The 26,868-nt window shown below is 48.3% G+C and overlaps 1 protein-coding gene across 2 annotated transcripts in view; it reads left to right on the top strand.

Annotated features, from left to right (window-relative positions):
- The window catches only part of LOC144951371 (protein LMBR1L-like), a 43,775-nt gene that overhangs the window by 7,171 nt on the left and 9,736 nt on the right, over window positions 1–26,868 (top strand). The window contains exons 3-15 of one of the 2 annotated variants that reach the window (XM_078881601.1): window positions 7,941–7,974; window positions 8,569–8,708; window positions 9,411–9,514; window positions 11,501–11,627; window positions 15,246–15,314; window positions 16,025–16,089; window positions 18,260–18,332; window positions 19,254–19,337; window positions 21,234–21,310; window positions 21,460–21,537; window positions 23,255–23,328; window positions 24,357–24,447; window positions 25,241–25,307. In XM_078881601.1, the coding sequence (XP_078737727.1) occupies window positions 7,941–7,974; window positions 8,569–8,708; window positions 9,411–9,514; window positions 11,501–11,627; window positions 15,246–15,314; window positions 16,025–16,089; window positions 18,260–18,332; window positions 19,254–19,337; window positions 21,234–21,310; window positions 21,460–21,537; window positions 23,255–23,328; window positions 24,357–24,447; window positions 25,241–25,307 (1,083 nt within the window). Of the gene's footprint in view, window positions 1–7,940; window positions 7,975–8,568; window positions 8,709–9,410; window positions 9,515–11,500; window positions 11,628–15,245; window positions 15,315–16,024; window positions 16,090–18,259; window positions 18,333–19,253; window positions 19,338–21,194; window positions 21,311–21,459; window positions 21,538–23,254; window positions 23,329–24,356; window positions 24,448–25,240; window positions 25,308–26,868 lie in introns of both variants that reach the window. The other variant, XM_078881600.1, reaches the window with a different exon arrangement.

The raw sequence follows: 26,868 nt of genomic DNA, 5'->3' as shown, positions 1-26,868 counted from the left end.
GAGAATGTAATGAGATAACATGATGAGATAACTTGATTAGAGAGATTGAGAGAACTTCTCGAAGCTTTAGAAGCATCTGCAGATGTTGCGCGTACAATATTCATAGGCCAATATCATTGTTGTCCTTCCCCGCACCTCCGATTAGCACGGTTGGCTATGTACGGTGCGAAAGAAGTTCAACATACATACATTACAGCAACATTATTTATTTACTATTTATTCACGATGATCATGAATAATGAGGGAATACTAATTTGTGGTGCTGGTCTACAGCAGAGCAGTGGCTATAACTAACCAGCCTTCTCCTCTGTACGGCTGATGTTGATATGGAGCAACAACCACAATTTCACATTGAAGCGGTTGAGCCAGATGATTGCATCAGGAGTAGCGGAGTGCTGCGTCACTGCTGCATCGCTGCTGTGATGATGCCTTTTTCACATAGGTCTCTGTTTAAGTCTAATGTGAGTGTATGGTTCTACATGTGAATATATAGATCTCTGTGAGTGTAATGTTCTCTGTGTGTATGGGTCTCGTGTTAATCTATAGATCTGTGTGAGTCTATGGGTCTCCATATGAGTCTGTGGGTCTCAGTGTAAATTTATAGACCTCTTCTTGTGAATTAGCCATTGAGTCCTGTCATGTTCCATGGTATGTTCGGGGGTGAATACAGTCACACACCACCAGAGTTTTTAAAATCCTGTTTGTTCCCTGCCTGTGGGGCATGTACATTCCTGTTGAGGCTCTTATCGCTGCCAGGTGTGGGTAACAACCCACACCTTGGGACGCAAGAGTGTTAGTGGTTCGCGTAGATGTGTGATGCTTCCAAACGTGCTGGGTTTCACGGCGGCCATAAGATGGTAATACAACTGTTTGGTTTGTGAACCCATCTGTGTGGACATTTAGCGTAATTCCCCTCCTATCTTGGTTTTTTTGGGGCACTGCGGTTCCATCCCACGCACGAAACCCGCGTAATAATAATAATAAGAATGCGATTTGTAATGCGCCACACAATGTCACGGACATCACTTCTGACCCGCCCTATATTGGACATCTGTAAAAAAGAGATTTGAAGCTTATCGGATTCCTCCAGTACAAATACATATTCTGACTGATTTCTAAATTACCGTAACTATGGAGCCAGGCGAAAGAGGGTGTGGGGCCTTTAAAATAGAGGTATGCATGTATGTATGTTGAACTTCTTTTGCACTGTACGTAGCCAACCGTGCTATTCGGGGGTGCAGGGAAGGATAACACATTAAAGACAAAGCCAGTTCTAAATAAATGAGTTTTCAAACTAGGTGATTTAAAAGTGCATATCTCCAGTGGCTTCCTAATATCAGAAGGAAGAGCGTTCCAGACGGCCGCAGAAGTGCATCTGAAAGCGCGCATTGCAGTGACCGTCTTTGTTCGATGGTTAGCCAAAAGCCGCTCGAGTCTAAGTGTCTCAAAAAGTCAGTGGCAGTCCCGGTCCTCAGTGTAGACATTTATTATGTTCTGAAAATATCTTGAGACTCACTCAGTGAGGCTTTGCCAAGTTAACAAATAACATTTCTATTACAATCTTGATTTGAAGCTTTCATGACTCTTTGGTTCTTTCGGTAAAGTCACGTAGATATTAAAAATTAATAGATCGCGACGTTTCAATCGCAACACAAGCAACCGTCATCAAGTGAAACAAACACAGCAGGAGATCTGCTGACGTAGGAGAAAGAGCTGCTGCTATTACAGTGGAAATCGCATGGGGGGGGTGGCGATTAATTAAACGTTCACTCTTACAATAGACCCCCAGACCTGTGCTTCAAGTTTCGCATTCGAATAGGAAACACTATTCACACAGCGCTTATTTTTCCAACTGCCAAACCAATGAATTACGTTCACGTGACAGAGCACGTGCAATGACTTGAAGAGCTGTGCCAGAACCTTCTCTGCGTTTTCTTTGCTCGCCTGGCCTCAACATCGGGCTGCTTGCGATAAACAGCCATAGATCAAATTTTAAGCTGAAGCACCCCCACCGAGAGTGCATAAGCAGATGGGTGGACTGCGTTTGCAAGTATTTGTCAGCGCGCGTGTCGATTTCGCTTGCCAAGCCCCGGCAGTAATTGCCGGAGAAGCTCCCGGCACGCGAGCGACGAGACGTATGCCCGTCCTGGTCCTTGTTGCTGGCACCTGCAACCGTCAACAGCCGACCCAACGTGGTCGCCACTGCCATCACCATCACCACCTGAATCTGGGAATCACGGCCACGGGAGACAAACACTCTCACCCGAGAGAAACTCGCATTACCACGTTTTGCACGGTGGTGGTGGGACATGTGTGTTTACGATGCAAGTCTGCACACATTCTTTAAATAACAAAATAATTTACATTTTGTCGCTATTTCATCCAGATTGTGCGATCTATCAAACTAAACTATAAACTATTTTTAAATCCTTTATCTTAAGTTCACTTGCTTGCTTGCTTGCTCGCGCGCTTACGACTGTGCAAATCTTTCGGTCGTTTTTAACCCACTTCCCGTGATCCAATCGAGTTGACAGTTTGCACACAGATTCGTTGTGCGTGACAATTTATTTTGTGAAAATGTTTTTCCAAAATTTAACACTTTTTAGGAAAAAATAAATTATATTTAATTACCAATTGCTTAATGGTGGCAGGCAATCATCTGACCCATAGGTGGCAGCCATCTCAAGCCAGAGGACGAGAGGACTCTAGCCGCCACGCATATAAAGGATTTATAGTGAAAAACGTTGTTTTTATGGGTTCATTTTTTATTTGACCAGGTAAGGCCCACTGAGCTATATAAAAAAATTTCAGAAGCGACCTGTGGAGGGAAAAAGTGGAGGTCCCGGAGAAAAATCCACGAGACCACGGGGAGAGAGACATGCAAACTCCAAATATACAGCAGGTGCTAGGGTTGGGATCGAACCCACGACCTGCTGTATACTAGGCGAGGTAGTTAACATCTCCTAGCCAATGCGGCGCCACCGTAACGACGGGAGGCTGCCCGCAGGACGGGAGAGCGCTGCGGTCCGCGTCATCATCGGCGCCGTCAACAAAAAACCAACGACTCCTTGGTGCTCCTTAACTAAATACTCTCACCGGAGAGAAACTCGTGTTTCCACTTGTTGTTTGGTGGTGGTGGCGGTGGGACGTGTGTGCTTGCGATGCAAGTCTGCACAGATTGTTTAAATAATTAGTTGGTGTCTTCTGCAAATTTGATACCCAATTGTGCTATTATCAGTCGCAACTCTCACAGAGCAGTGCGACCCTTCGTGTAAGAGGATGATCCGCCGAACCGAACACCGTGGAGCTACCCCTGAGATCCCTTTAAGTAGAGAACTCTGATCCACACGCAGTAGGGGGCAGCACTTTCCCCCTCGCTCTGCTTACGAGAGTAATGTTCGCCACGTGACAATTCCCATTGATCATTATTTTCTCAGGACTGGCATTTAGGTGTTTTCTCTGCAGTGGTGGGTGACTGGGCCTAGACCATCAACTCACTGCACTAATCAGGTTGTCTGAAATTGAGGCCGGGATCTCAGCGGAGCCAGCTTGGCACTCTGTACCATGTTCTTGTGAACGCGCGTGATAAGGGGTTCTTCCAAACACGTTATTACCGTTTTTCCCCCCGAGTCCGTTTAAAACTCCGTTTCAGCTTCACCATTAATCTCACTTACTTGTCTGACAGTGTTATTTTTTATTGAACTTCGGTTGTACAATACTCACAAATGTGTCCTTGTAAAGTTGCTAAATTTACTATCTGACCGGGCAAATGATCTGTCTAACCTTCAGGCCAAATCTTACACCACGTTAGGCCTCTACATTCAGCACATACAGTCAGTGCCACGGCAGACAATCTGTCCTGCATCCACTCGAACTTGCTTGCCCTCAAAGGTTTTTCAGGGCGGTGGTGACTATGCTCCTGGTCTGTAATCCAGCGCCGTGGAGGCAGCGAGGGTTGGCGGATCAACGCACGAATGTCTTCAAACTCCCTTCCTGTGGACGTTGCCAGGAGAAGTCTGGTACAGCAAATGTGGATTCCACCTGTTCCATCTCTATGGTATAAAGTGTTACCCCCTCACATGTGTGAGTGTTATATGGGTGCTCTGGTTTTCTTCCCCGTGTAAACTCACTAATTAGCTGATAACACCGTCATATATAGAGGGCCGCAGAACTTGGGGGGGCAATTTTCTGTCGGCTCACAATCATGTGGCTGCCGTCTGTGGTTCCTTCTCATTCCTCTGAATCGTCCTCTTTCTGTCTTTGAGGGTGAGCAACTATTGTGTGGTAGCACATTAGAAGCTTAAATAATTATTAATAAGTTTAAATAATTATTAATAATAGTAGAATATTTCGTGATTTGTACCGGGCTGTTGTGAAATAAAAAAAACAATTTAAAAAATAGCTGTAGAATACTACTTTGAACGAAACGAGTTGCTAAGCGAGCAGCAAGCCGTTTTAGTCATCCATTCATCGGCTACAAAAATTTCTTACACTCCAGATACGTGCGGCGAATTGTGAACGTCTGCCATCCTATTGTAGAGAACTGGCTCCCACCATGACAATGTGGTCGCTATGGGTGGGAAAGAAAAACCCACAAACGCCGCTCTTCTCTTTACCCAGCAATTCGGTGAATTGTATAAAATTATATCTTGAGAATCTTTTTTTGTGACATCGAGGCGAATGGCAGCGCCTTTCAATTGTCTGTAAGAGTGACCTTAACCCCGTCGCGCAATGCACGACCCTGAAATAAAAACTGGAAGAATCGACAAATCCTCATCACCCTGCTAATTGGTCACCCCATTGCTTGGTTGAGCAGAGTCGCGGTATGATCATTGAGCTTTACCATTGTCCATTGTGCTCGTATCCTATGACTGCTTCACGCGGAATGCACCCGATCTCGTCTGATCTCGAAAGCCGAGCAGGTTTAAGGCAGGGCAATGTTGCATGGGGTGACAACTGTCCATTAAATGGGTGTCATAGGTTTTATTTCAGCACAGGTTAAACCCATTTGGCATAAATGCTATTTGTTTTCGATAGGGACCTGGGTACAGAAACCTGGTTACAGCAAAACAATAACGAGACAAAACAATCCACAAACAACTGTACAGGGTGACGTTCCAGTGGAAACCGTACAAGGCTGGTAGCACGCATCGCATACAAACCCCCCATTAAGATTTCATAGCAGAGCGATTCATTTCACCAATGTCACAGGCGGCTGCTGTGCTGTTCGTAGCAGGGGGGCAATGCAGAAAGATCTCATCCTTGTACTTCACTCATACGCTCCAACATCTCTGCTCCTCCACATCCACCAAACAGCACTGACCGGTGTGGTGAAGTATGGTAAAACGACCCCCCACCGACGACCCTCATCCAGCAGCGGGAAGACCCTCATTCAGCAGCGGATTGACACGATGGGCCCTGTTTGTGTACACGTAGAAAAGAGTTTGTAAGCCACGGGTAAATGTTTTGAGTGGATGGCGAAGGGCGACTGAGAGTTTGTATTGTTAGGTTCCTCGCCTGCGGCGGATCTGCATGGCGAGCGATGAGAGGGCAGGGAATGATGGGAATGCGTCGACCACGTGCACGGACTCGCACGCCCTCCCACGTCCTTTCACAGGCCCCCCTGGGTTCGGTGTGTGCTCTGGCAGCAACGGCAGCAACGGGGATTGAAGCATTACGAGCGACAACCAAAACATCACGCAAACAATTGTGACAAATTGATTGGTTGGCGCTGCTGCTGCATTGACAGTGGTGCAAGAGCAACAAATAACATCAAATCTCAACAGAATCAGGATATTTATTTATATTGGAGGAATCCGATGAGCTCTATGAAGCTCTTTTTCACAGATGTCCAGTCGGGGCATGGGGTGAGAACGTTACAACAACAAATAATCCAAAAACACAATCGGAATGCAAAGTACATTATAGGAAAGGTAAACAAATGACCCCCACTGAAAAACATTGGGAGAAACCCAAGAAACCGAGACGCATAAACCCAAGAAACCCAAATGAGTACCTGGTGCGTTGTGTAAAACATCAGCATTGGCCAGACGTGCTGCTGACCATCACCCCCCGCTCGTGTGCCTTGCTGGCCGGCCTTAGGGGCTCGTAACAGCACTTGCCCCAACAGTCTGTGAAAGGCTATCAGGGGATCTTTGTCTTTATGTGTGTGTTGATGGTCATTTCCAGCAGCAGTTTCTCAACTCCAGTCCTTGCAAACTCCCTACAGCCGTCCTGGCGGCGGTGGCTACGCTGTGCGTGGCCTATAATCCGGCACTGTGGAGGCAGCGAGGGTTAATGGCTCGCGAACGAACGCTGTGAAATTCCCTTGCCATGGGCATCGAAGAGGTGCCCATACCCTGGCTTGCCAGGGGAAGGCCGGTACAGCAAGCATGTGGGCTACACATAGTGTATGTGGGCTACATAGTGTAGCATGTGGGCTACATAGTGTAGCCCACATGCTCCATCTATTTGGGATAGAGTGTTGCTCCCAAATGTAAAAAACGAATTGAGTGGCAGAAAACAATATATATAGAGGACCGTAGAGCTTGGAGCGGGAATTTGTCACCGGCGCACTGCCTGGCTGCTGCCGTCTCACTTGTCTGTGGTTACTCCGCATGCCTCTGAGTCGTCTTCTGTGTGGCGGTGACGCAGTGTTACGAAATTAAATTAGTATTATTCAAATTTGTAAACGACGAGAACATCCATCGCAACAGAAAAATTAAGCGCAGGCCGGCAAACAAGAAGATTCTATGGCACACAAAAAGCTCTCAGCCTTATCACGTTTAGTTTTATATAGCAGCGTTGTTCATGCAAATTGCTTCTCACAATCGCCGAGAAACCACAGTAGAACCAGGCAGTGAAGCTGGTGCTTCCAATGTGTTTTCAGTCCTCTACATATTGAGATGTTTTGAGCCGTTAAATGAGTGTTCATATATGTTGGAGGAAACCGGAGCACCCAGAGAAAACCCACATGTGTGAGGGGGCAACACTCAATCTCATACAAATGGGACAAACGGAGATTTGTCTGCACTTTGCTGTACTGCGATTAGATCATTTGACTGCTATAAATGTATTGCATAACACTTTGTGTGTTGTTGAAACTTTACCTAATTATGAATCTTTCATGATCTTATCCTTGAGTTCTATTAGCCAATGGTTTTATTTTTGTGAAAGTTATTGTGAAGTACCCGGGTTGCTCCTCGTGAAGTGTGCTCTATAAAGCAAACTGTATCAATAATAATGATAATTGTTAGTAATTTAGTACGTATATTCGTGCCATTTTTGCTATGATAGTGATACAGAGTTGTTTTTGACGGAGCCGTCCTCCTTTCCGCCGGGCCGTCTCAGAACGCTTTACACACCATAACATCGCTTCCCATCTCAACACATTTGTATGCATATATGTTGAACTTCTTTTACACCGTACGTAGCCAACCGTGCTAATGAGGTATGAGAGGACACCCCCCAGTGTTAGCTGTCCCTGTGCGGTACAAAGTGACTCAGCACCTGGCTTGCAAGCGGACATTAGTCTGCCAGTAGAGGTAGTGCGATGATTGGCAATGTGTGTACAATTCTAATTCCGTGATTTGCGGTTTAATTTTTTCGAATTTAACACATCTGGACCGCGACACAGGCACACGATGGCCTACTCGTTCCGTACCGCTTCACGGGATCTTAAACGTCCACGGTGAAGCAGACGGCGCGTACATTACGGTTAATACACTCGGAGTATTAACCAGGGAGGCCTGCCGAAATCGAACCGCGAACCTCTGCGACAAAGCGGCGAACCCGCTGTGCCACGTCAGCGCAGTGCGTTAGGCCGTTGCACTCTCCGCGTGCACCTGGTAGTTGGTAATCAGAGAAAGGCTGCAGTTTGGTGAGTCTTGAAGTTGCGGAGAATGATGATCTTAACCGTACGTGTGTTCGTGTTTTGCCAGATGATGACGAAGATGCCATGGTTAACAGAATATCGTAAGTTTCGCACTTATGCATCGCATTTACACTTGATGTTAACGACTCGTGCATGGCAGCTTGTCCGTGTGTGTGTGTCTAATGTGTGTTTGTGGGGAGCGGCAGTACAGTGTGATTAGCACGCTGTGTTCCGAACCCGGCGAAGCGACTTCGATACCCGCTCATGGCTAACACCAGTGACGATTATCTGAACTGGTCGTGGGGCCTCCCCTAGGTCGACTCGGCCTCAAATAAGTACCTGGTACGATGTGTAAACAACGCCACTGGGAAGACAAAGGTGCACGCTAACAGCACTTTCCCGAACAGTCTGTTCAGGCAACATGAAGGACCTTTATTTTTGTTTGTGTGTTGTACGCTTGTGCTGTGTGTTTTGTATGTGTGTGTTTTGCATGTATGTGGGCTGCGCGTGTGTTTGTGCGCGCGCGGAATGTGTCTTACGTATGCCGCCAACGCACCTTCGGCATTTCACGCCGTCTCAGAGTGCACCTAGCATGGCACAAGCACCGTGGTGACGTCGCCGCCGCTCAACGACGAACGGCGTTTGTTGTCGTTGTTGTGGTCGCTGTGCCCACGTGCATCCCTGCGTTGGCGCAGGCTGTGGCTCTGCACGTTTACGCTCGCCATGTCGCTGGGCGCGGTGCTGCTGCTGCCCTTCTCCATCGTCAGCAACGAGGTCCTGCTCTCCTTCCCGCAGAGCTACTACATGCAGTGGCTCAACGGCTCGCTCATCCACGGTGAGCGCAAGCCGCCCCCCCCCCCCCCCTCACGGCGTGTTGCGACGCCATGCGGCTGTTGTGGCCCGACGGGGAGAGATTCTTAAAGGAGGACGATGGTGGTGGCTGTCACGGAGACGACAATGATGATGATGGTGATGATTGTGGTGATGATTGTGGTGAAGGTGACGGTGATGATGGTTATCTTGGCTGTTGATGATGATAATGTGGAGCGTGATGTTGACTCTGATCATGGTGTTGCAGATAATGATGAATGTAAATGACGATGATGGTAACGGTGATAATGGTGGCGGAGGTTGTGTTGGTTGTGTAGCGGCGGCGCTACGAACCCTGCGACCTGAGTTCGATTCCTGCTCATGGCCAACACCAGTGACGATTATTTGAACTGGTCCTTGGCCTCCCCTCGGTCGACTCAACATCAAATATGAGTACCTGGTGTGGTGAGCTAACATTAGCGTTGGGGAGACAAAGGCGGCCGGGCGTGGTGCTGGCCACCCACCCCCTCCTGTGCCGTGTTGGCCTTCATAGATGCTCGCTAATAGCACTTGACCCAGCTGTCTGTGAAGGCTATACGGGGGATCTTTGTTTCTGGTATATGTTGGAGTAGACATTAGTAGTTATGGGAGTGATGTTGGTTGTCGCTGTGCCGTGACGGGCGACGATCTGCGTGTTGACCATCGTGTGCATTATGGTGATCCTCAGGGCTGTGGAATCTGATCTTCCTCTTCTCCAACCTCTCGCTGGTCTTCCTCATGCCCTTCGCTTACTTCTTCACGGAGTCCGAGGGGTTTTCCGGCTCACGGAAGGTGAGCTGCAGACTCCCACTCCGCTCCCCCTGCACTGCGAAGTCAAAGGTCCCCGTGTCAGCCTAATGTCAGCGTGTAGCACCGTGCCAGCCACCGCCGCTGCACAGCGCTCGCTCGCTCGCTCTCGTAGAGAGGGAGGACGACTCCGAGGTGCCAGGAGGAGGAACCACAGGCGAGTGGTAGCAGCCATGCGGTGAGCCGGTGCCAACAATTGCCCAAGTTCGGCGGCGTTCTCAGGCAATTCATGAGCATTTGCATGTGGAAAGGAAACAGGTGGAGTCCACATTTTTTCTGTACCGCCTTCTGCCAAGCCACGCCCACGGGAGGGAGTTTTACAACATTTGTGTGATCCACCAACCATCGCTGCTGCCTCCACAATGATGGATTTGAGGCCAAGTACATAGCCAAATCTTTCCGGTTAGGGCAAGTACTGCCATTAGCACGGTTAGCTATGTATGGTGTGAAAGAAGAAGGAAGTTGAACATACATACATGTGCACATATGAACATTGGCATGGCACACAGGAGGGTATTGAGGACAGCATCACAGTCAGCCACCTTTTTTTCCTCCAGCGCTGACGTTCTATACGCACCGCACCAGGTGTTGTTTTTAAACATTGCCAGGAATGAAACCTGGGTCGCTAGCTTCGTACTGCAGTGTGCTAACCACTACCAACCAACGACAAACACACACACACACGGGCGCCCTTCCTGTCTATTCCAGGGTCCCTCCCTGTATCACTCGGTCCCACATGTCCGTCAGTAACTAAGCTATTTGCATGACCTGGGTGTAGTTTGACCGTAGTCGCATGTTTCCTCAAGTGAAGGCAAATGGAGATCCCATGGAGACGTAAGTGTCTTCGAGACAGGGCCAGTCTGGGTTTCAAAAGCGTTGTGGTAAACGTGGACAGAAACGCATTGCTGGGCCATGCTGCTGCTGCTGCTGCCACTTTGGTGCGGTGCACAGTCGGCAACAACTCAACACGTTGCTCAATAGCGCTGCAGCAAAAAGGATTTTATTTATTATTTCAGGTGACGTTTTGGTAATTTCCCTTCATAGGAAAGAGAAGGGAAAGGCCATGACCCAAGATGTAGCCGATTTATATATTTCCTTTTAGGTCAGTGTTATTGTCGAATGTATCTCGATTTTGTAAGATATTGACCCATCTTCATCTTCAATGGCATCGCTTCAGGCAATGGCCCTTCTTTCACGTGCTATGAAGAAGGGACATTGCCCAAAACGTCTACTGTAACATGTATTTTTCCCTTTTAAGGCCACGGTGTTATTGATTTGAGCCGTGTTGAGTGTTGTTAACCACACAGGGTGGATTATAAAGCTGTGCGGGAAACCTGAATTGAATACAAATTCGCAAAAGTCGTGCGTATGCACAGATTATGTAATGCTTCCCAACACGCATTTGTCCTGAGGATTATGTAATTAGTTGTCATCATTAACGCTCGGTGGAGGCACTGGGTGTGTTGACTCGGTGGATAGCGTGCTTCCGCTATGAACCCAGAAAAAACCGAGTTGGATTCTCGGACCGTGGCTAACATCAGGATCTAAACATGTGACCCAGCTGTGCCCCTCAAGTACCTGCCTGAATCAGTGTGTCTGACTACTAAGGCCCCCCAACCCCTACCTCCCCACCCCCACCTCCTTTATCAACCAACTCTGATCAGCATGGTGAGGTATGGCCAAAGCCTTATAGCCTTAACAGACTGTTGGGGCAAGAGCTGTCAGCGAGTAGCACCTATGAAGGTTGGCACACGATACGAGCGGGTGGGTAGACAGCCCCGCACCCCGCCGTGGGTGCGTGTGCACGCTGTGTGATGTGCGCGTGTGATGTGTGTGTACTGTGGGGTGTGTGTGCTGTACGATGCACTTGTGCGTGTGTGTGCGCTTTAAGGTGCCGTACAGGCTAACAGCACCTGCCCCGACAGTCTGTTAAAGGGTATTCACGGAGGATCCCCTTGCCTCTTGCTGCAGGGCATTGCGGCGAGGCTGTACGAGACGCTGGTGGTGCTGTTCCTGTTGTCGCTGCTTGTGGCTGGGATGGTGTGGGTGGCCTCGGCGCTCATCGACGACGACGCCGCCAGCAAGGAGTCTCTCTATGGTGCGACCGGGCCGCTCGCTCCACCCGCAGCTGTCCCACGTGACTGAGACGCAGCGCGCGTAGGCTTAGCGCTCGCTGTCCACGTGACACCTGGATTAAGGCCTTTCTGCGCTCGCTGCCCCGTTGGTTATGGGGGGCGGGGGGGGGAGCTTCGTTTGACCATACTGACACAGATAAGAGATATTGGCATTCGAATTGTATTGGTACAGAAGGATGTTGCATCTAAGAGTGACCCAATTTAGAATTGAGAAAAAGGTTGTCCATAGAAGAAGACAACCTGATGATGAGATGATGATGCAAGATTTGATGAGAAGGAAACTGGCACTATCTGGACACATGCATGATGGACAACAACGATCGTATTAAAAGTGTGTAGTTGTTTGGAAAAATGGAAGGAGCTGGAAAGAGAGGAAGACCTAACAGAGAATGGTTTGATGACGATGTAAGAGATTGGTGCCATAAAGATGTGGCACTACTTGAGCATATTGGAACAAGACAGAGGAAAGTGGAAACAAATAACGAAATATTGCAGTGGACACCTACGGGTTATCTGCCCATGGATCGTGGTGATGATGATGAAGATGAATTAGGGAGCAGATAAACTTTGGATGGTGTGGGTTTGATCGTATTTCACCATGCTGGTCTGTGCACGTCGGTAACACTGGCCTTGAAAGGAAGAGTTTATAATCGAGTGAACGTTTTGAGCAATGACCCTTCCCATACGGGGAAGCCACTGGAGCTATGCACTTTTAAATCCCGATTGAAAACTCATTTCTTAGAACTGCTTTTTGTGTTTAGTTTGTTGTCCTCCCGCACGTCAGATTAGCGCGGTTGGCTATGTAGAGTGCGAAAGAAGTTCAACGTACATAAAAGCATGGGAAGGGCAGAGAGATTGAGATGCACTGGATGGGAGGCACCGTTTACATTATCGATGATGATTTATAGAAATAGGGAATAATAGATTCTCCAACGCATGTTGTTGTGCGTATATGATGAGCATGAGAATGGATTCGAGTCGACTAATATCAATGTGTTGTGACAGTGTCAGCACCTGATAAAGGAGTTGCTGATCCTGTGATAGGATGTGCTTCGGACGTCTCGGAAGAAATTAAATTTCTGTTGGCCCGCCGTTTCTACTTAAGTACGTGAATTAACAACACTAATGAATGCCATCTGTGCTTCACTATAATACAGATTCAGGGAATTATAGCTTGGTGTCATGGTTGGTCCACTCGACTTGCAATCCATCAGATGCCAGTCCGATGCTTCGGTGTGGCAGTTGAACAAAGTAGACCCAGCAGTATAAACCGCATACCACAGGTGGGGTAAAGTGTGGGTACTCCCAATCCCCTTCAGAGATGTCTGGCCAGCGTGGAAGAGTAGACCAAGATGCCCATCCACAGGGGGAAATCTCTCGAGCTCTCCCTAGTGGAGACACCTTCCGCCAGCAGTGGCCTGAGAAAGGAATTACGGGCCTGCGCCTTTACCTTGGCCACCCTTCTCCAAGGATTGTAGCGATGCTTACCCAGCTGCCCGGCATCATGGCGAAAGGATGCAGAAGAGCCTGGCGTGGAAATCGAAAGCCCCTTTGTTTCTTCGGTTTCGTTTCCTGCCGCCACCTTCGCCACTTCCTGTTTTTGTCACCGGGTTTGAAGTGTGTTTTTTTTCTTCTCTGCTGCCCTTTATTACACCGCACACACTGAGCACTCAGTGCTGGTCGTTTGTGCTGACGTACGTGCATGCGTGCGTCTATGCATGATTTAAAAACAATAATACTTTACGGCAGAGGTCATGTGAATGCTGGTCACGCGAACTATAAAACAAAGTAAAACACCAGTGGGGAGCGATATCTAAATCAGTCCTTGGCTCCCTCTCCTCCACTTTCACTCGCACTGACCAGTGTGGTGAAGTATGGTTAAAACACTTCCCACGACCTGCACAGAGTGGCGGTGTGGGAGGCAGGGTCTCATCTGGCAAGTGGTTTAACAACGGACCGTATCGGGGTTTTGAATAAACTAAATCCATGCGACCATGGGGAGAACATGCAAACTCTAAATATACAGGCGTCAAGGTCGGGATCGCACCCACGTGCTCCTGTATACCTGGCGAGGTAGTTAACATTTCGCCACCGTGGTGCCCGGTGGCTATATTGTGGCAATGTGATGGCTCGTTTACTAAACAATCCTATTTTCTCATCCTGGATGTGTGTCGGTGATAATCACCATTGTGCTGAACTGTGTGTTCAGAGTAGGGATCTCTGGACCAGACTTGTGTAAGGAATTACTTCATACACAGATGATGAGTGATTAGAATGAAAGTAATGTTAATGAATCCGACAGACGCATTATCATTGAATTATGTCTTGTTAGTATGCATGCAGCAATGCATTCGTATTCATCGTCATAATCCACTGCTGGATGATGGCCTCCACCTAACGCCTGCGAGACAAGCGGATTTCGTCGCTCCATCTCTCACCGTGAATGTACTCTGGGGCATGTTCTCTCCTGTTCGTTCCATCCATCCATTCATTTTTTAAAATCGATTCCTGTGCTCACGCGACATTCATCCAATTGCGGGTGTGAGAATTTATCTTTTGCTATTTTGTGCGATTTATAGGAAAAGTGCTAATATACATTTGGACTTTTGGGCTTAACAACACGTGCAGTACAAATGAGACGGGCTAAACGACACGGAAAACGCAAACTAGACGGACATTACAAACGAGAGACGTGATCAAACGAGACAGAACAAATGAGACCAATGGTAGACAACAAGGCAGACATAACAAATTTAGATGGACAATACAGACAAGACACGTACAAAATAAATACCCAACAGAACAAAGAGGAATGGTAAAAAAGGCTTTATCCAATCTGGTGTAAATACAGGAGGGGTTAATATGTTCAAACAGCAAATAGACACCAATTACAAATAGACACCAATTACAAGGCACGTGTCTTGGCAACCACATGTGGTAAGAAATTCAAACAAATGTGCTTTGATAATGTTTGCACCGTCTTGTAACTGCTTGGCCTGCATCAAAGACAGCCTCATTTGTGGCATTGTACCACCGGTGCTGGGGCAGAGGCTACCAAAAGGCGAGTAGAACAAGGACAATGCAGACCCCAAATTATTAATAATAATAGCTCGCGTTCAACTGGTGTATCTGTGGGATAATTTCGCCATTGTCATGATATTGAATGATAAAACGGCTTTGCCTTTTCTGACAGGATTACAGGTGTAACGACGTTCAAACACCTCATAGACACCAAATGCAAGGCATCGTATCTGCGCAACCACCACATACTTGCGGTAAAAATTACATAATTCATCATCTTAAAATTGGTGAAAGGGTCCCATAGTTAGAGAAATCGGGACATGCAGCACAAACATAGATGGGCAGGACGAAGGAAACGCCGTAGAATCCGAATAAGGACAGTGGATTTGCGTTTATAAATCACTTAAATGCCACGGGTATCTCGAAGCAACTTTGAGTTGAATCGCGAGCCCCGTTAGTGACGGTTTAGCTAAAGTTGCCGGACGGGGAGAGTTGTTCCAAGCCGAATGAGAACACTTTGTTGTTGTTGCTGCTGCTTTTGTGTGTGTGTGTTTTGTTAGATTTCTGGGAATTTTACCTGCCGTACCTCTACTCGTGCATCTCGCTCTTCGGCGTGCTGCTGCTCCTGTGTGAGTCCCTCTCGCGCCCCTCTCACATTTCTGGGATGCTGTCGACAAGGGACATCCGGGAGACTCTCGAGGGAAATGTGGTGGGCTGGCAGCCCACCCAATCACTCGCCCCGCCCATACCATGAACGGCCTCCGGTCTTTCTGTCGCCCATGATTAACGTCAAAGGCAATTGTCTGAACCAGTCCTGGTCGACTCAGCCTTAAATGAGCACTTTGTGTGGTGTCTAAAACATCAACACTGGGGAGACAAAGGCAGCCGGCCGTGATGCTGGTCATACCACCCGCTCATGAGCCAGGCAGGCCTTCATGAGCCACACTGGCCTTCATAGGTGCTGCTCGCTTAGAGCACTTTCCCCAATCGCTTTATGCGCATGTGTGTTTGTGTGTGCATGTGTGTACGTTGTGGCGAGCGGTATTTTAGCATTTAGCGCGCTGCGCTAAGAACCCAGTGATCCAAGTAAATTTCCCGCTCACGGCCAACACAGGTGACGATAATCCGAATCAGTCTTGCGACTCCCCTAGGTCGACGACTCGGCCTCAAACGAGTACCTGGTGCAGTATGTAAACATCGCCACTTGTGGTCTTGGCCACCCCACCCCCCTCGTGTGTCATTCCGGATTTCATAGGCGCTACTCGCTAACAGCACTTGCCCCAACAGTCTGTTAACATCTCTATGGGGGATCTTTTTCTTTGTGTGTGTACGTGCGCAGTGTGCACCCCTCTGGGCCTGTCGTGTATGTTCAGCGTCACTGGTCAGCTCCTGGTGAAGCCACGGGTAAGGTCACTCGCTCGGCTCCTTGAGCCCTTTCCCTTCTGTTTTTCCACCCTCAGCTCGTTTGTCAACACCGACGTCAATCGCTGTGCCACGACAGACGAGAGAGAGATTAGCGTTGCCGATATCACGAACCGAGGAGAGAGCTTGCCTTGGGATATTGCCCTGACGGTCTCCGCGTCGCCCGTTGACGCTTGACGGGGGATGGTTTACGGGACGTTATTGTGGCGCACTGTTTCGTTTGGCTTTAAATACTTTGGAATGAAAGTACAATGCTTTGGCACAGAAGTGGTGACAAAACCTCGTAGCAAAACAGATTTAGCACAATATGAGATGAGACCTTATTACTTTGATAGATTATTATTTTTTAAAGATAATTTGAGGTCTTTTCTGATCTGCGGTATTCTGTCCTATCACTCATTAGACATGCACTTTAAATTGTAATGGTAATAAGTGTGTTGATGGAACAAAATGATTACCACTTCATAGCCAACAGTGTTTGTTTGGGTTGTAATTATGCATATATTTGCTCTTTAATATTATCTTTACCATGGGTTCATGAAGCATGCATTTTTGCATGTACTATATTACGTACATGCATGTACACATTGATGGCTACAGGAAACACAAATAACCCATCACGACAAATTTAACTCTGCACATTTAACTTGGCTAAATTCCAGCTCCGTGAATTAAAAACAACGGGACGACTGTCATGCGAGAAACACACGGACGGTAGAGACAGGTGGGGAAGTGCATCCCCTAATGTGTGAACCAGGCGTCACTGGACGGGATTTTAGAAGTAGTTATGTGATTTACACTTTGACGGGCCGCTCTCTAACGCGGGGGGCGGGATTGCACTGCTCCGTGAGAATTCTTCATCCCAATCGGGAATGTAAATCGCACATAGCGAGGACACTTCCTTTGCCACGGTTTGGTAGATCGCACAAAATCCCCATCAGCTTCTGATCGTGCATCTGCCTGCATGGAAGTTGGGTTTGAGTTTCCGCCGCTCAGATATGAGCCCAGTCACATCCCGACACTTGTCTTTAACCAGTGGATGTCAGGAGACATATGCTACTATTTATGTGCAAATGCTACTGTAGCATATGGCAGTAGCAATATGTTCATGAGCTAAATAATATTGAGGTCTGCTAGCCATAACGAGAGGGTTGCAGGAGAGAGTTTATGTAGTTTTTCTATTCCTCTTCCATTGAAGGAATGCAGAATACAGTGATTTACTTAAGTTTGGGTTGCATGGCCAAAATGGTATCGTGGCTTGTCTTTAATGTATCTCTTTGTGCCTCTGATTCTGTGTATCTCTATGCATCTCCCTGTATCTCTATGGACCTCTCTGTATCTGTTGGTCTATATCTATGGGTCTCTACGTATCTATGGGTCTCTACCTATATACTATATGGTTTGTAGGTTTGGCTCGCATGGCCACGATCCCACTACCGTGCAATGCCTTTAATGTTCCATTCACGAAGGAGATGTGCACATTGGCCTCTTGATGTTTTAACTCCGTCGATGGTCCAAGTTTGGTCATGTCATCCAGACATGCAAAGCATGCTGGAGTTTTGTGTTTTCTTGTCAAAGACACCTCTTCACATATTAATAGTAATTCGCTTCCATTAATAAGAATCATTCGAATAATGCCAAAACGGAGCCCTTCACCCGGTTCTAATGGCCTTATGCTTAAGTGTGGATTGAACCGTACGACGTTCGATTACCGCTCGCTGAAGAAAATTTGCAAATTCCCCATCTCACCGTTCAGTCTGTGAGCATGGGTATCTTGATTTTAAGCACTCTGCAGCAGTGAATAATGGTAACCACACGGTGTTGATGAGTCCTGAATAAGGATGAAACCAGTTCACAGTTGTCATTCGCTGCTGCTGTCAGTCGGTCACATTTGCTCGAATAAATGTTGTTGGTGACCCAAGATTAGATCACCACAATGCAGTTGTTGAAGAACCGCTGATGGTTTTTGCATAATGCACAGAGGCCAGCGTGCTGTCTGCATGTTTTTTGCACGTCGCTTGAAACCGCGTGTTCTCTCTCTCGCCGTGTTAAAACGGGTTCACGCTGCTAGCGATGATGTTCTTGTATCGTGAAAGTGATGGTGATGTCGTTGGTGGTGATGCTGTTTGTTAATGATGTCGATGTCCCACAGTTGTTGGAGGATCTAGACGAGCAGATCGACTGCCAGAGGTTTGAGGAAGACACCATCAAGAGGCGTCTAAATGGTGTGTGCTGTAAGATGCTTGCTTTGAAGGATTCATTGTGCCGGTTGAGCATCACGTGTTCACGTGGAGTGGCTCGCTGGCTCTGTCAATATCCTTCGTTCGAAGCCAGTCCACCCCGGTGTAGCAAATTGATGGTCTCAGCCCTTTTCGCAAATGGCAGCAAAATATACCATCACATATTTAATGTTTTTAATCCAAACTGAATTTGGTTAAACAATGATCATGCATTGTCACGCAGCGAACGTTACCGTCTGCAGCTGGGCGGCTTGCAAGGTCCCGCCACCCACTGTGTGCGGATCACGGCGTCATTTGAAGAGTTCTCATAAGTACTTCTATGGTATCTGCTTGCTTTCTCTAACACAAAACGGTGGCTCTGCTGCGTGAGATATCGGCACGGGTCGTTTGTTTCGTGACGATGCACGGAGTACACAATCAGGATACAAGTTTTGGGGGAGAGGGAATAAACAAAAAGAAATTACAAACAAATACTAAATTGAATCATAAATAGGGTTATGTTTTGTGTGATGGAATCGAGTTGGTTTTGTTTAAACAGGTGAGAATTCGCGAGACTAGGCTGGAGTATCCTTTACAAGGGTAACCTGTACATGGTCAAGTTTCCGAATGGCAAGGACAACCTGCACCACGGTACAATCACCATAACAAATTTCAGAATCTTTCTTTATACGGGAGGAATCCGATGAGCTTTCAAGCTCTATTTCAAGAAACAACAAACACATTTGAAACTTAAATTCTGAAAAGCAGAGCAATCAATAGGGCGACCATTGTACCAATATGTAAACATACGATGTCAGATGCGATCGCAAGCGAGGTTATCGCCAAGGATTGTCGGCTTCAGCGTCACCGCTTGCAACGCGTGCGATGCCGCTGCTGCTACGTCGTTTGTGCCACTGGCGTGCGCAGGCACCGCATGCCAGTGGGTCAAGGTGGACCAGCAGGAGCTGGCTCAGGCTCTCAGCGTCATCACAATGGAGCGCACAAAGCTCGGTGAGGATCCACATAAGCCTTGGCTGTGTCGAGGAGATGTTATCTCCATCGCCTGTTACGCAGAAGGTTTTGGGTTCGATCTGGGACCCTGGCGATGCCTTTTGTGTATTTGGAGTTTTCTCTCTCCCCGTGGTGGTCCCAGCGTGGATCGCTGTCCGGGTTCCTTCGCTGGGTTTTCCCTCCTCCACGTTTAGGAACAACGAGCGCTTAGATTACTTGGCTGCTGCTGTTAATTCCCACGTGTGATGGTGAACTCAGTCACTTAGATGATGAGATACCATCACGTGTACCCAGGTCACCCCTTCTAAAAAAGAGATAATATCTCACTGGGCTTTACCGTCTTAAATAATTAGATATATAAATGCACGGCACCCCTCATGTATAACACAAAAAACTGTATTTATCCTTGAGTCTTGTTAGTCAGTCAGAACTTGCCTGAGTAGTTGCCGGTGTGCACAGTTGAACAGGGGCTCATTCTGACCGGATGGAATCGGGGACCTATGGTGTCAATTAGTGGTGGCTCCTGCAAAATCTCTCAGGGGGGGCAAATGTCTGGATGATTGATAAGGATAAGGTCCACCCATGCAATGGATAAATTAACAGCTTAAGCATGTAAAGGCAACTTCACTTCTTTAATATTAATGAAAAATAAAGTGACTCTTACAATACATCTTGTTTGTTTCTATACTCACTATTAAAACAAACCACTCAGGTTTATTTTATTAAAGATTCCACTAGGTGGCGACAAATTATATTGTTGGATGAAACGTGCTTACGTATGATGACGTAAGCACGTATGATGACGTAAGCACGTTAGGGCGAGCCCTCCCGGAACCCATAGAGAATGCATTGCAGCGCCCCCGTTCGAAAAAAAACATCTTTGAATGTAAGTCTATGGGACCACTCGGGGCGATTCTCAGCTGGAGGGAAATCGCCCAAAAAGAGGCGGTACTCCACAGAACGTAGCATGACGCTGATTGGACTATATCCAGCGGCACAGTGACGGCTAGCGTGACTCTGTGGTTGAATGACATTGGTGGTGCGTCGCCCAATCGCCCTAATGAAGAAACCGCCCCTGGTGTCAATGATGAGTTGCATACGATGACCTATGCGTATGATGACCTTTTTAGCTGGTCAACGAAATCACAACTTAGAATGTTCAGCACAAAGAGGGTGACTGGGCCGTAGGGTCAGGGAAATCCTGATGAGGCTTTATACCACGCTGTAAAGTGCAGATGTGTGCAATGTCTAAATGCGACCATATCTCAAGATGCTGTACACAAACGGCCAGCACGTTTATTTTCTCCAGAGAAGCAAGGGAGTTCATTGCAAGAGGAACAAGGACTGCGAGCCTGGGTTTGAACAGAGGCAGGGAGTCAATAGCATGGACATTTAGGGGAAGGAAGTTTCAGGCCACTGGCGAAAGTTTACTGGGGGCTTTCACAGGGAAGCATATTTTTATCATCTCCCTTGTTGTTCGCCTAACGTAGCGTGTGTTACATTGTTTTACAATCGCTCTGTTCATGCATGGATTCAAACAGATGATAGGAGAGTGTGTGGAGGGGAGAGTGTGTGGAGAGGAGTTGAGTGAGATGAGAGGGGAGCGGTAGAGTGTGTGTAGAGTGAGATGATGGAGAGGTAGGAGAGTTCGTGGAGGAGAGAGTGTAGATGGGAGTGGAGTGAGATGGTAAGCGGAGGGGTAGGAGAGTACTTTAGGCTTCTCGTGTGATGACGTGAGATCACGCCACCCGTAGGACACGGCCGGTACCGGCTTGTGATGTTACATCCGGGCCTGATCACCTCGTGCTGTGCTAACCACTGCTCCGCTGCTAACTCAGTGGTGCGCAATCCCTTTAGAGAGAGCGTGTGTGCTTGTGTGCGTGCGTCTGTGCGCAGAGACACGGCGGCGAGCATCTCCTTGGCAGAGAAACCTGGGGTACCCGCTGGTCATGCTGCTGCTGCTGACGCTGACGGTAGGCCCGAATCCACCTGAGCACGGCGATCACATCGTGTGGCTCGGTCCGATGACCACGTTCGTTTGCCGCGCGGGCGAGCAGTTTCCCACCGCTGTGTCGGTCTGCCTCTCTCACTCTACTTTCTCTTCTCTCTGCGCTCCTCCAAGGGGGTCTCAGTGCTGATCGTCTCCATCCACATCCTGGAGCTGCTCTTCGACGAGACGGCCATGCCGAAAGGAGCGCAGGTAACGGATACGTTATAGAGACCAGGCGCCGCCGCCCCACCCCCTCCCACCGCTGAGGATATGCACCTGTCAAATAGTAATGATAAAAATCAAAGCGATTACATTCTTTAGTCGTCTTCTCTGTACAGCTGATACTGCCATAGAGCAACAGCTGTAATTTAACATTGATGTGGTTGTGCCAGATGATTGCGTCAGGAGCAGCGGAGTGGCGTATCGCTGTGATGATGCCTTCTTCGTATTGATCTCTGTGTGAGTCTGTGGTTCTGTATGTGACTATATAGATCTTTCTTGTGAGTCTATGGGTTTCTGCGACTATGGATCTATTCTTAATACGGATGATACCTATGTAGAGCAACAACTATAATTGTACATTGAGGTTGTTGAGCCAGATAATTGCATCAGGAATAGCGGAGTGGTGAATCATTGCTGCTGTCATAATGACGACGCCTCCTCCTTGGTGGTTGTGAGTCGGGCACTGAGTCTGCGTTAAGCGTCCTTTGGTTCTGTTCTGGGTAGTGATCACCGTCTCCGCACACTGCCCCCAGAGTTTTCCGTTGTTACCGTTTCTGCATCGTCATCAAGTATCTGCATCTGCCATGAATTTTGCAGATGTGGTTTAGTGCAATCCTGCTGCTGCTGCAATATTGGTAGTGGCGCACAAGCAGAATTAACAGAAAAACTCGACACGTCTGTCAATAACAGTGGCCGTAAAAGAGAATAGAAATTGAATGTATATTCTACATGAGTGAGGTTTTGAGCAACGGCCCTTCTTCATAGCATGTAAAACTATGAACACATAATGTGGATCAACGTAAAACAATGAAAATCCAAACAATTCTAATTAAATTTTGTGCAAAGTGGTGACGCTAGAGCCACTGAACAAAAACGGCCTGGGTTCGATTCCCGTCTTGGGCGCTGTTCTCTGCGTGGAGTTTGACGTTCTCTCTCCCCCGGTTCTCTGGGTTTCCTCCGGTTTCTTCAGTTGCCTCCCATGGAGGATAAATAAAATAATTAAATAAACTGGACCATTGGCCAAAACTCCGAAATGGTGAAAAATGACACTGCAGAAGACTATTGGGATTACACACCGCAAACCATTGCTTCCCTCCTGCGAAAACTTGGCAGGACCCTGCTCTAAACAAGTTTGGAAAATTCCGTGAGCTTTTCTCCAGGATAAAAACGATACCAATGATAATGACAACAACGATAACAATATTCTTGGTTATTTCGGTAAAGTCACGTAGAAGGGAAATAATAAAATAATAAAAATATTAAACTATAAAAAATTTCACGACGTGTTGCAGTCGAAACGTCGTGAGAATTTTTATTGTTTTATATTTTTATTATTTTATTATTTCCCTTCTACGTGACTTTACCGAAAGAACCAAGAATATGAATCCCTGCAGTCACAAAACCTTTAAATCAAAACGATAACAATAACAATGATAACGAAAACAACAATGACGATTACGACGATAAAGATAACAACGATGATGATGATTACGATAACGACGACAACGACAATGATGATAATGACGATAACGATAATAATGATAATGACAATGATAACGATTACAATAACGATAACGACAACGAGAACGATGACAATGACGATAATGATGACAACGATAACAATAAGCGTTGTAGCGTCACGTTTCCCAATGCCGCCCAAACACCCTCGCGAGGCGCCGATCTCACAGCAAGTTGTCTCTTGCAGGAGCGTGGCCTGGGCAAGGCGTCGCTGTCAGCCCTTGGATCTGTCGGAGCCGCTATTGAGGTCGTCCTCATCTTGTATCCTTGCCCAGCAAAACCGCCACCACAGGGCTGCTCTGCCACTGTCAATGCCACCCTTACCAAGTACCAAGCCATGCTCAACAACGTCAACAACAACACCAGCAGATGGGTGATGTTGGATCTGTATATTGTACAAAATCAGGCCTGCTTGCTGAGCGGTAGAGCGAACGGCTCGCGATCGGAATGTGGCGAGTTCAATTCCTGGTTATGGGTTGACTGAGCCCAACATCTATCCACGGCCAAAAAAAAGAGTACCACTTTGTGGGGAGATCAGAAGTGGTTGTGCAATGGATGGACTTTCCCCCTGCCATATGAATGTGGAATCTTCACCACTGGCTCAGGACTGTAAACAAATGATCACTGCCTCAGTGCTCATTATTAGCAAAAAATCACTCGGACTCCATTGCTGGATGAAGGCCTCCCAGTAGTGTTCAGTGGTGGGGGTTGTTTTGACCATACTGCATCGCGCTGGTTGGCGCGGCACGGTGAAGAAGGCAGAAGTGCAGGACCGGTCGGCGGTGTCGCTCGTCACTGATGTTAGCAGGCGGCTGGGGAACGAAATGGGGCCGCCGGCGTCGTAGCGCAGTACGCTAACCACTGTGCCACCGCTCCTCCCCTCTCCCCAGTAGTCTCTTTATAGAAGGACCCTGGTGCAAAGTGTTCATGGCAAAAGTCGTGCACGCACGCGACCCCGCGACCCCGCTAGGAACGTGTTTACAATTTAATGAGGAGGAGAATTGTAAGATGTCAATCAAGTTTGCATAACTAGAATTCCATTCTCCTCCTGTGAAGACACAGAAGTGCGATGGAATTGCAGTTATGCTGTCGAACTTCAACAGATCGGCTTAACTTAGAGTGGGTAGGCCTTCTTCATTGGCAACCTGGAGCCAGTTGTGGAAATTCCACATTCCATTGGCAGGAGCTGACCACTATTGGTGCGTGCGCCCACCAGGTACCGCCCCAGTCTTCTGCTGTCAAGGTGTTTGGGATCGCGGTGCCCTGTTGCTCCTTGACCGCCCCTACAGCTACCTGATGCTGAGCTCGGTGTTGGGATTCTACAGCCTGCCCACATTCATGCCGCTCACTCCCAAGAGCCAGGACACTCCCATGACCAAGGTCTTGCTTCCCCTCCACCCTGCGTCCATCGTTGTCCACGTAAATTATAATCCTCTCAGTTTTTTGTATGGCCGATGAAGGGCGATGATGAGAGCTTCTTTTCTAAGTAATTTTGGTGCTTCATTTTTCCGTCTTGAGAGTTGCTAGAATTGCAGATATACCCACCGACCCACGCGCCCACCCATTCACCCACTCACGAACTCACCCATCCACTCGCGAACTCACCCGCCCATTCACCCACCCACCCACTCGCTCACCAACCCACCAAGTCAGAATTGGAAAAACAAATCCGGAGCAGCGAGCAGGCCGTAAAACAGCTTCTGGTGCCCCGTTCCACATGAGATAACCCTCCACAATGTTACCGCGAAAAGCAGCGCCTGCTGCTACTGCTGCTCATGCTGCTACTGCTGCTCCTGCTGCAACTGCTGCTACTGCTGCTACTGCTGCTCATGCTGTGTATGCTGATCCTGCTGCTCCTGCTGCTCCTGCTGTGTATGCGGCTCATGCTGCGCATGCTGTTCCCACTGCTATTGCTGATCCTGCTGCTCCTGCTGCTCCTGCTATTCCTGCTGCTCCTGCTTCTCCTGCTGCTGCTGCTACTGCTGCTGCTACTATTGCTGCTCCTGCTGCGCCTGCTGTGTATGCTGCTCATGCTGCTGCTGCTACTGCTGCTGTTGCTGCTCCTACTGCTGCTCCTGCTGTGCCTGCTGCCGCCCTGCCTGGTTGACGTAAGTCCATGTGTGTCCGCACACCGCTTGTTTAACACCCCCACCGGTGCTGTTGGCATCCACAGATTATCGGGAACTGCGTTTCTCTGCTCATTCTCAGCTCCGCACTGCCCGTGCTGTCCCGCACACTGGGTGAGTAACCGCGGGCCGCTGGTCGACCGATGGGGGCCTCTGGTTGATATCGTTGAGCGCGCGATGTGGCTTGTGCCGGTCATGTTCACTTTGTCCTCCGAATACTGGGCTTATTCAGGGCTGGGCTGTCCCATTGTGTGTGTATACAACCGCCATTCGCCACTAAGTGGCGGTGACATCACCACGACGCTTGTGCCAGGCTATGTGGATGTTGAGGCCACGTGAAGTGTCGAACGCCGGCTGGCAGGAGGTCACGGGGCAGACCCAGGTGCCACGTGGTCCAGACTGTTATTATGATGTCATGTAGGATAGTCTGTGCACAAACGCCACCCTCCCTCAGCATTTCGCTTGGGAGATCATCTCTGCCCAGTGTCTCTCCTGATCTCAGACTCTGGATCGCCTTCTGTACTTCCTCAACAGATGGCACCTCAGCCAGCCACTCACAGGGGGTGATTTCCTCTTCCAATATTTGCAGCACCGCAGCCTCAGCAGGGTCATCCCCACTTTGTTCCATGATGTTTTCCAGGCTGAGGGATTTCCCCTCCCCCAGGACCTCACAGAAATGCTCAGCAAATCTGCGAACTTGTTCCTGGGGGTCAGAGATTGGATCACCGTTCTTTCCCCTAATGATGGTAATAGGTGTGGCACTGCAGGTTACTTTTTGATGGAGTTAAAGAGCGATTTGTGATTGCAAGCCATTGAGGCGGACTCCATCTCCTCAGCAACCCGTGACCACCACCCATCCTTGCAGCGCCTCATGGCTCTCCGAACCTCCGAGCGAAGGCTGCGGTAGGCCTCATTGTCTGACGTGGGATGTTGTAGACGATGAGAGTGGGCCTGTCGCTTTTTCTCAGCTAGTCTGAACACCTCCTCCGTCAGCCAGGGTCTCTGGGGAGGTCTCGACCGTGTACCCAAAGCAGTCATTGCAGCTGCATGAGCCACAGTCCTAAACCTCGCCCATTTCCCCTCGACATCAGGAGGAGTGGGGGACGATGCCAACCCCAGCCGCAAGCGATGATGAAATTCTCGCTTGTAACTTTCATAAGCTAGCTGAGACCATGCCACTATGGGTTTGAATGGGGTCCTGGGTGTACACCTACCACCGGAGTGGAAGAATGACAGGCGCATCTTACAGATGACAAGTCGATGGTCAGTGGACAGATCAGCTCCATCGTAGGTCCTGGTGTCAAGGACACAGACACAACAATGAGCGGAGCACCGGGCGGCTTAAATACAGCAAGTTGGCACAGTAGGGTGCACAGGTGGTGCATCGGCCAATCATCTCAATTAGTCAACCCATGGCACCTGGGTCTGTCCTGTGACCTCCTGCCAGCGGGTGTTCGACACTTCACGAGGCCTTAAAGTTAATATAGCCTGGCACAAGTGCCGTGATGACGTCACCATCACTTAGTGGCGAATGGCAATTGTTGTCGTCGATATATAGACGGATACATGGGGAGCGGTAGTGTAGTGGTTAACGTGCTGCGCTACGAACCCGGCGTCTCGAGTTCGATTCCCGCTCACGGCCACCAATACCAGCGACGGATTATCTGAACCGGTC

The sequence above is a fragment of the Lampetra fluviatilis genome, chromosome 62 (genome assembly GCF_964198595.1).
Source record: "Lampetra fluviatilis chromosome 62, kcLamFluv1.1, whole genome shotgun sequence".
Taxonomy (NCBI): Eukaryota; Metazoa; Chordata; class Hyperoartia; order Petromyzontiformes; family Petromyzontidae; genus Lampetra; species Lampetra fluviatilis.
The sequence above is the reverse complement of the archived record's forward strand: the minus strand, read 5'-3'. Positions and strand labels throughout refer to the sequence as shown.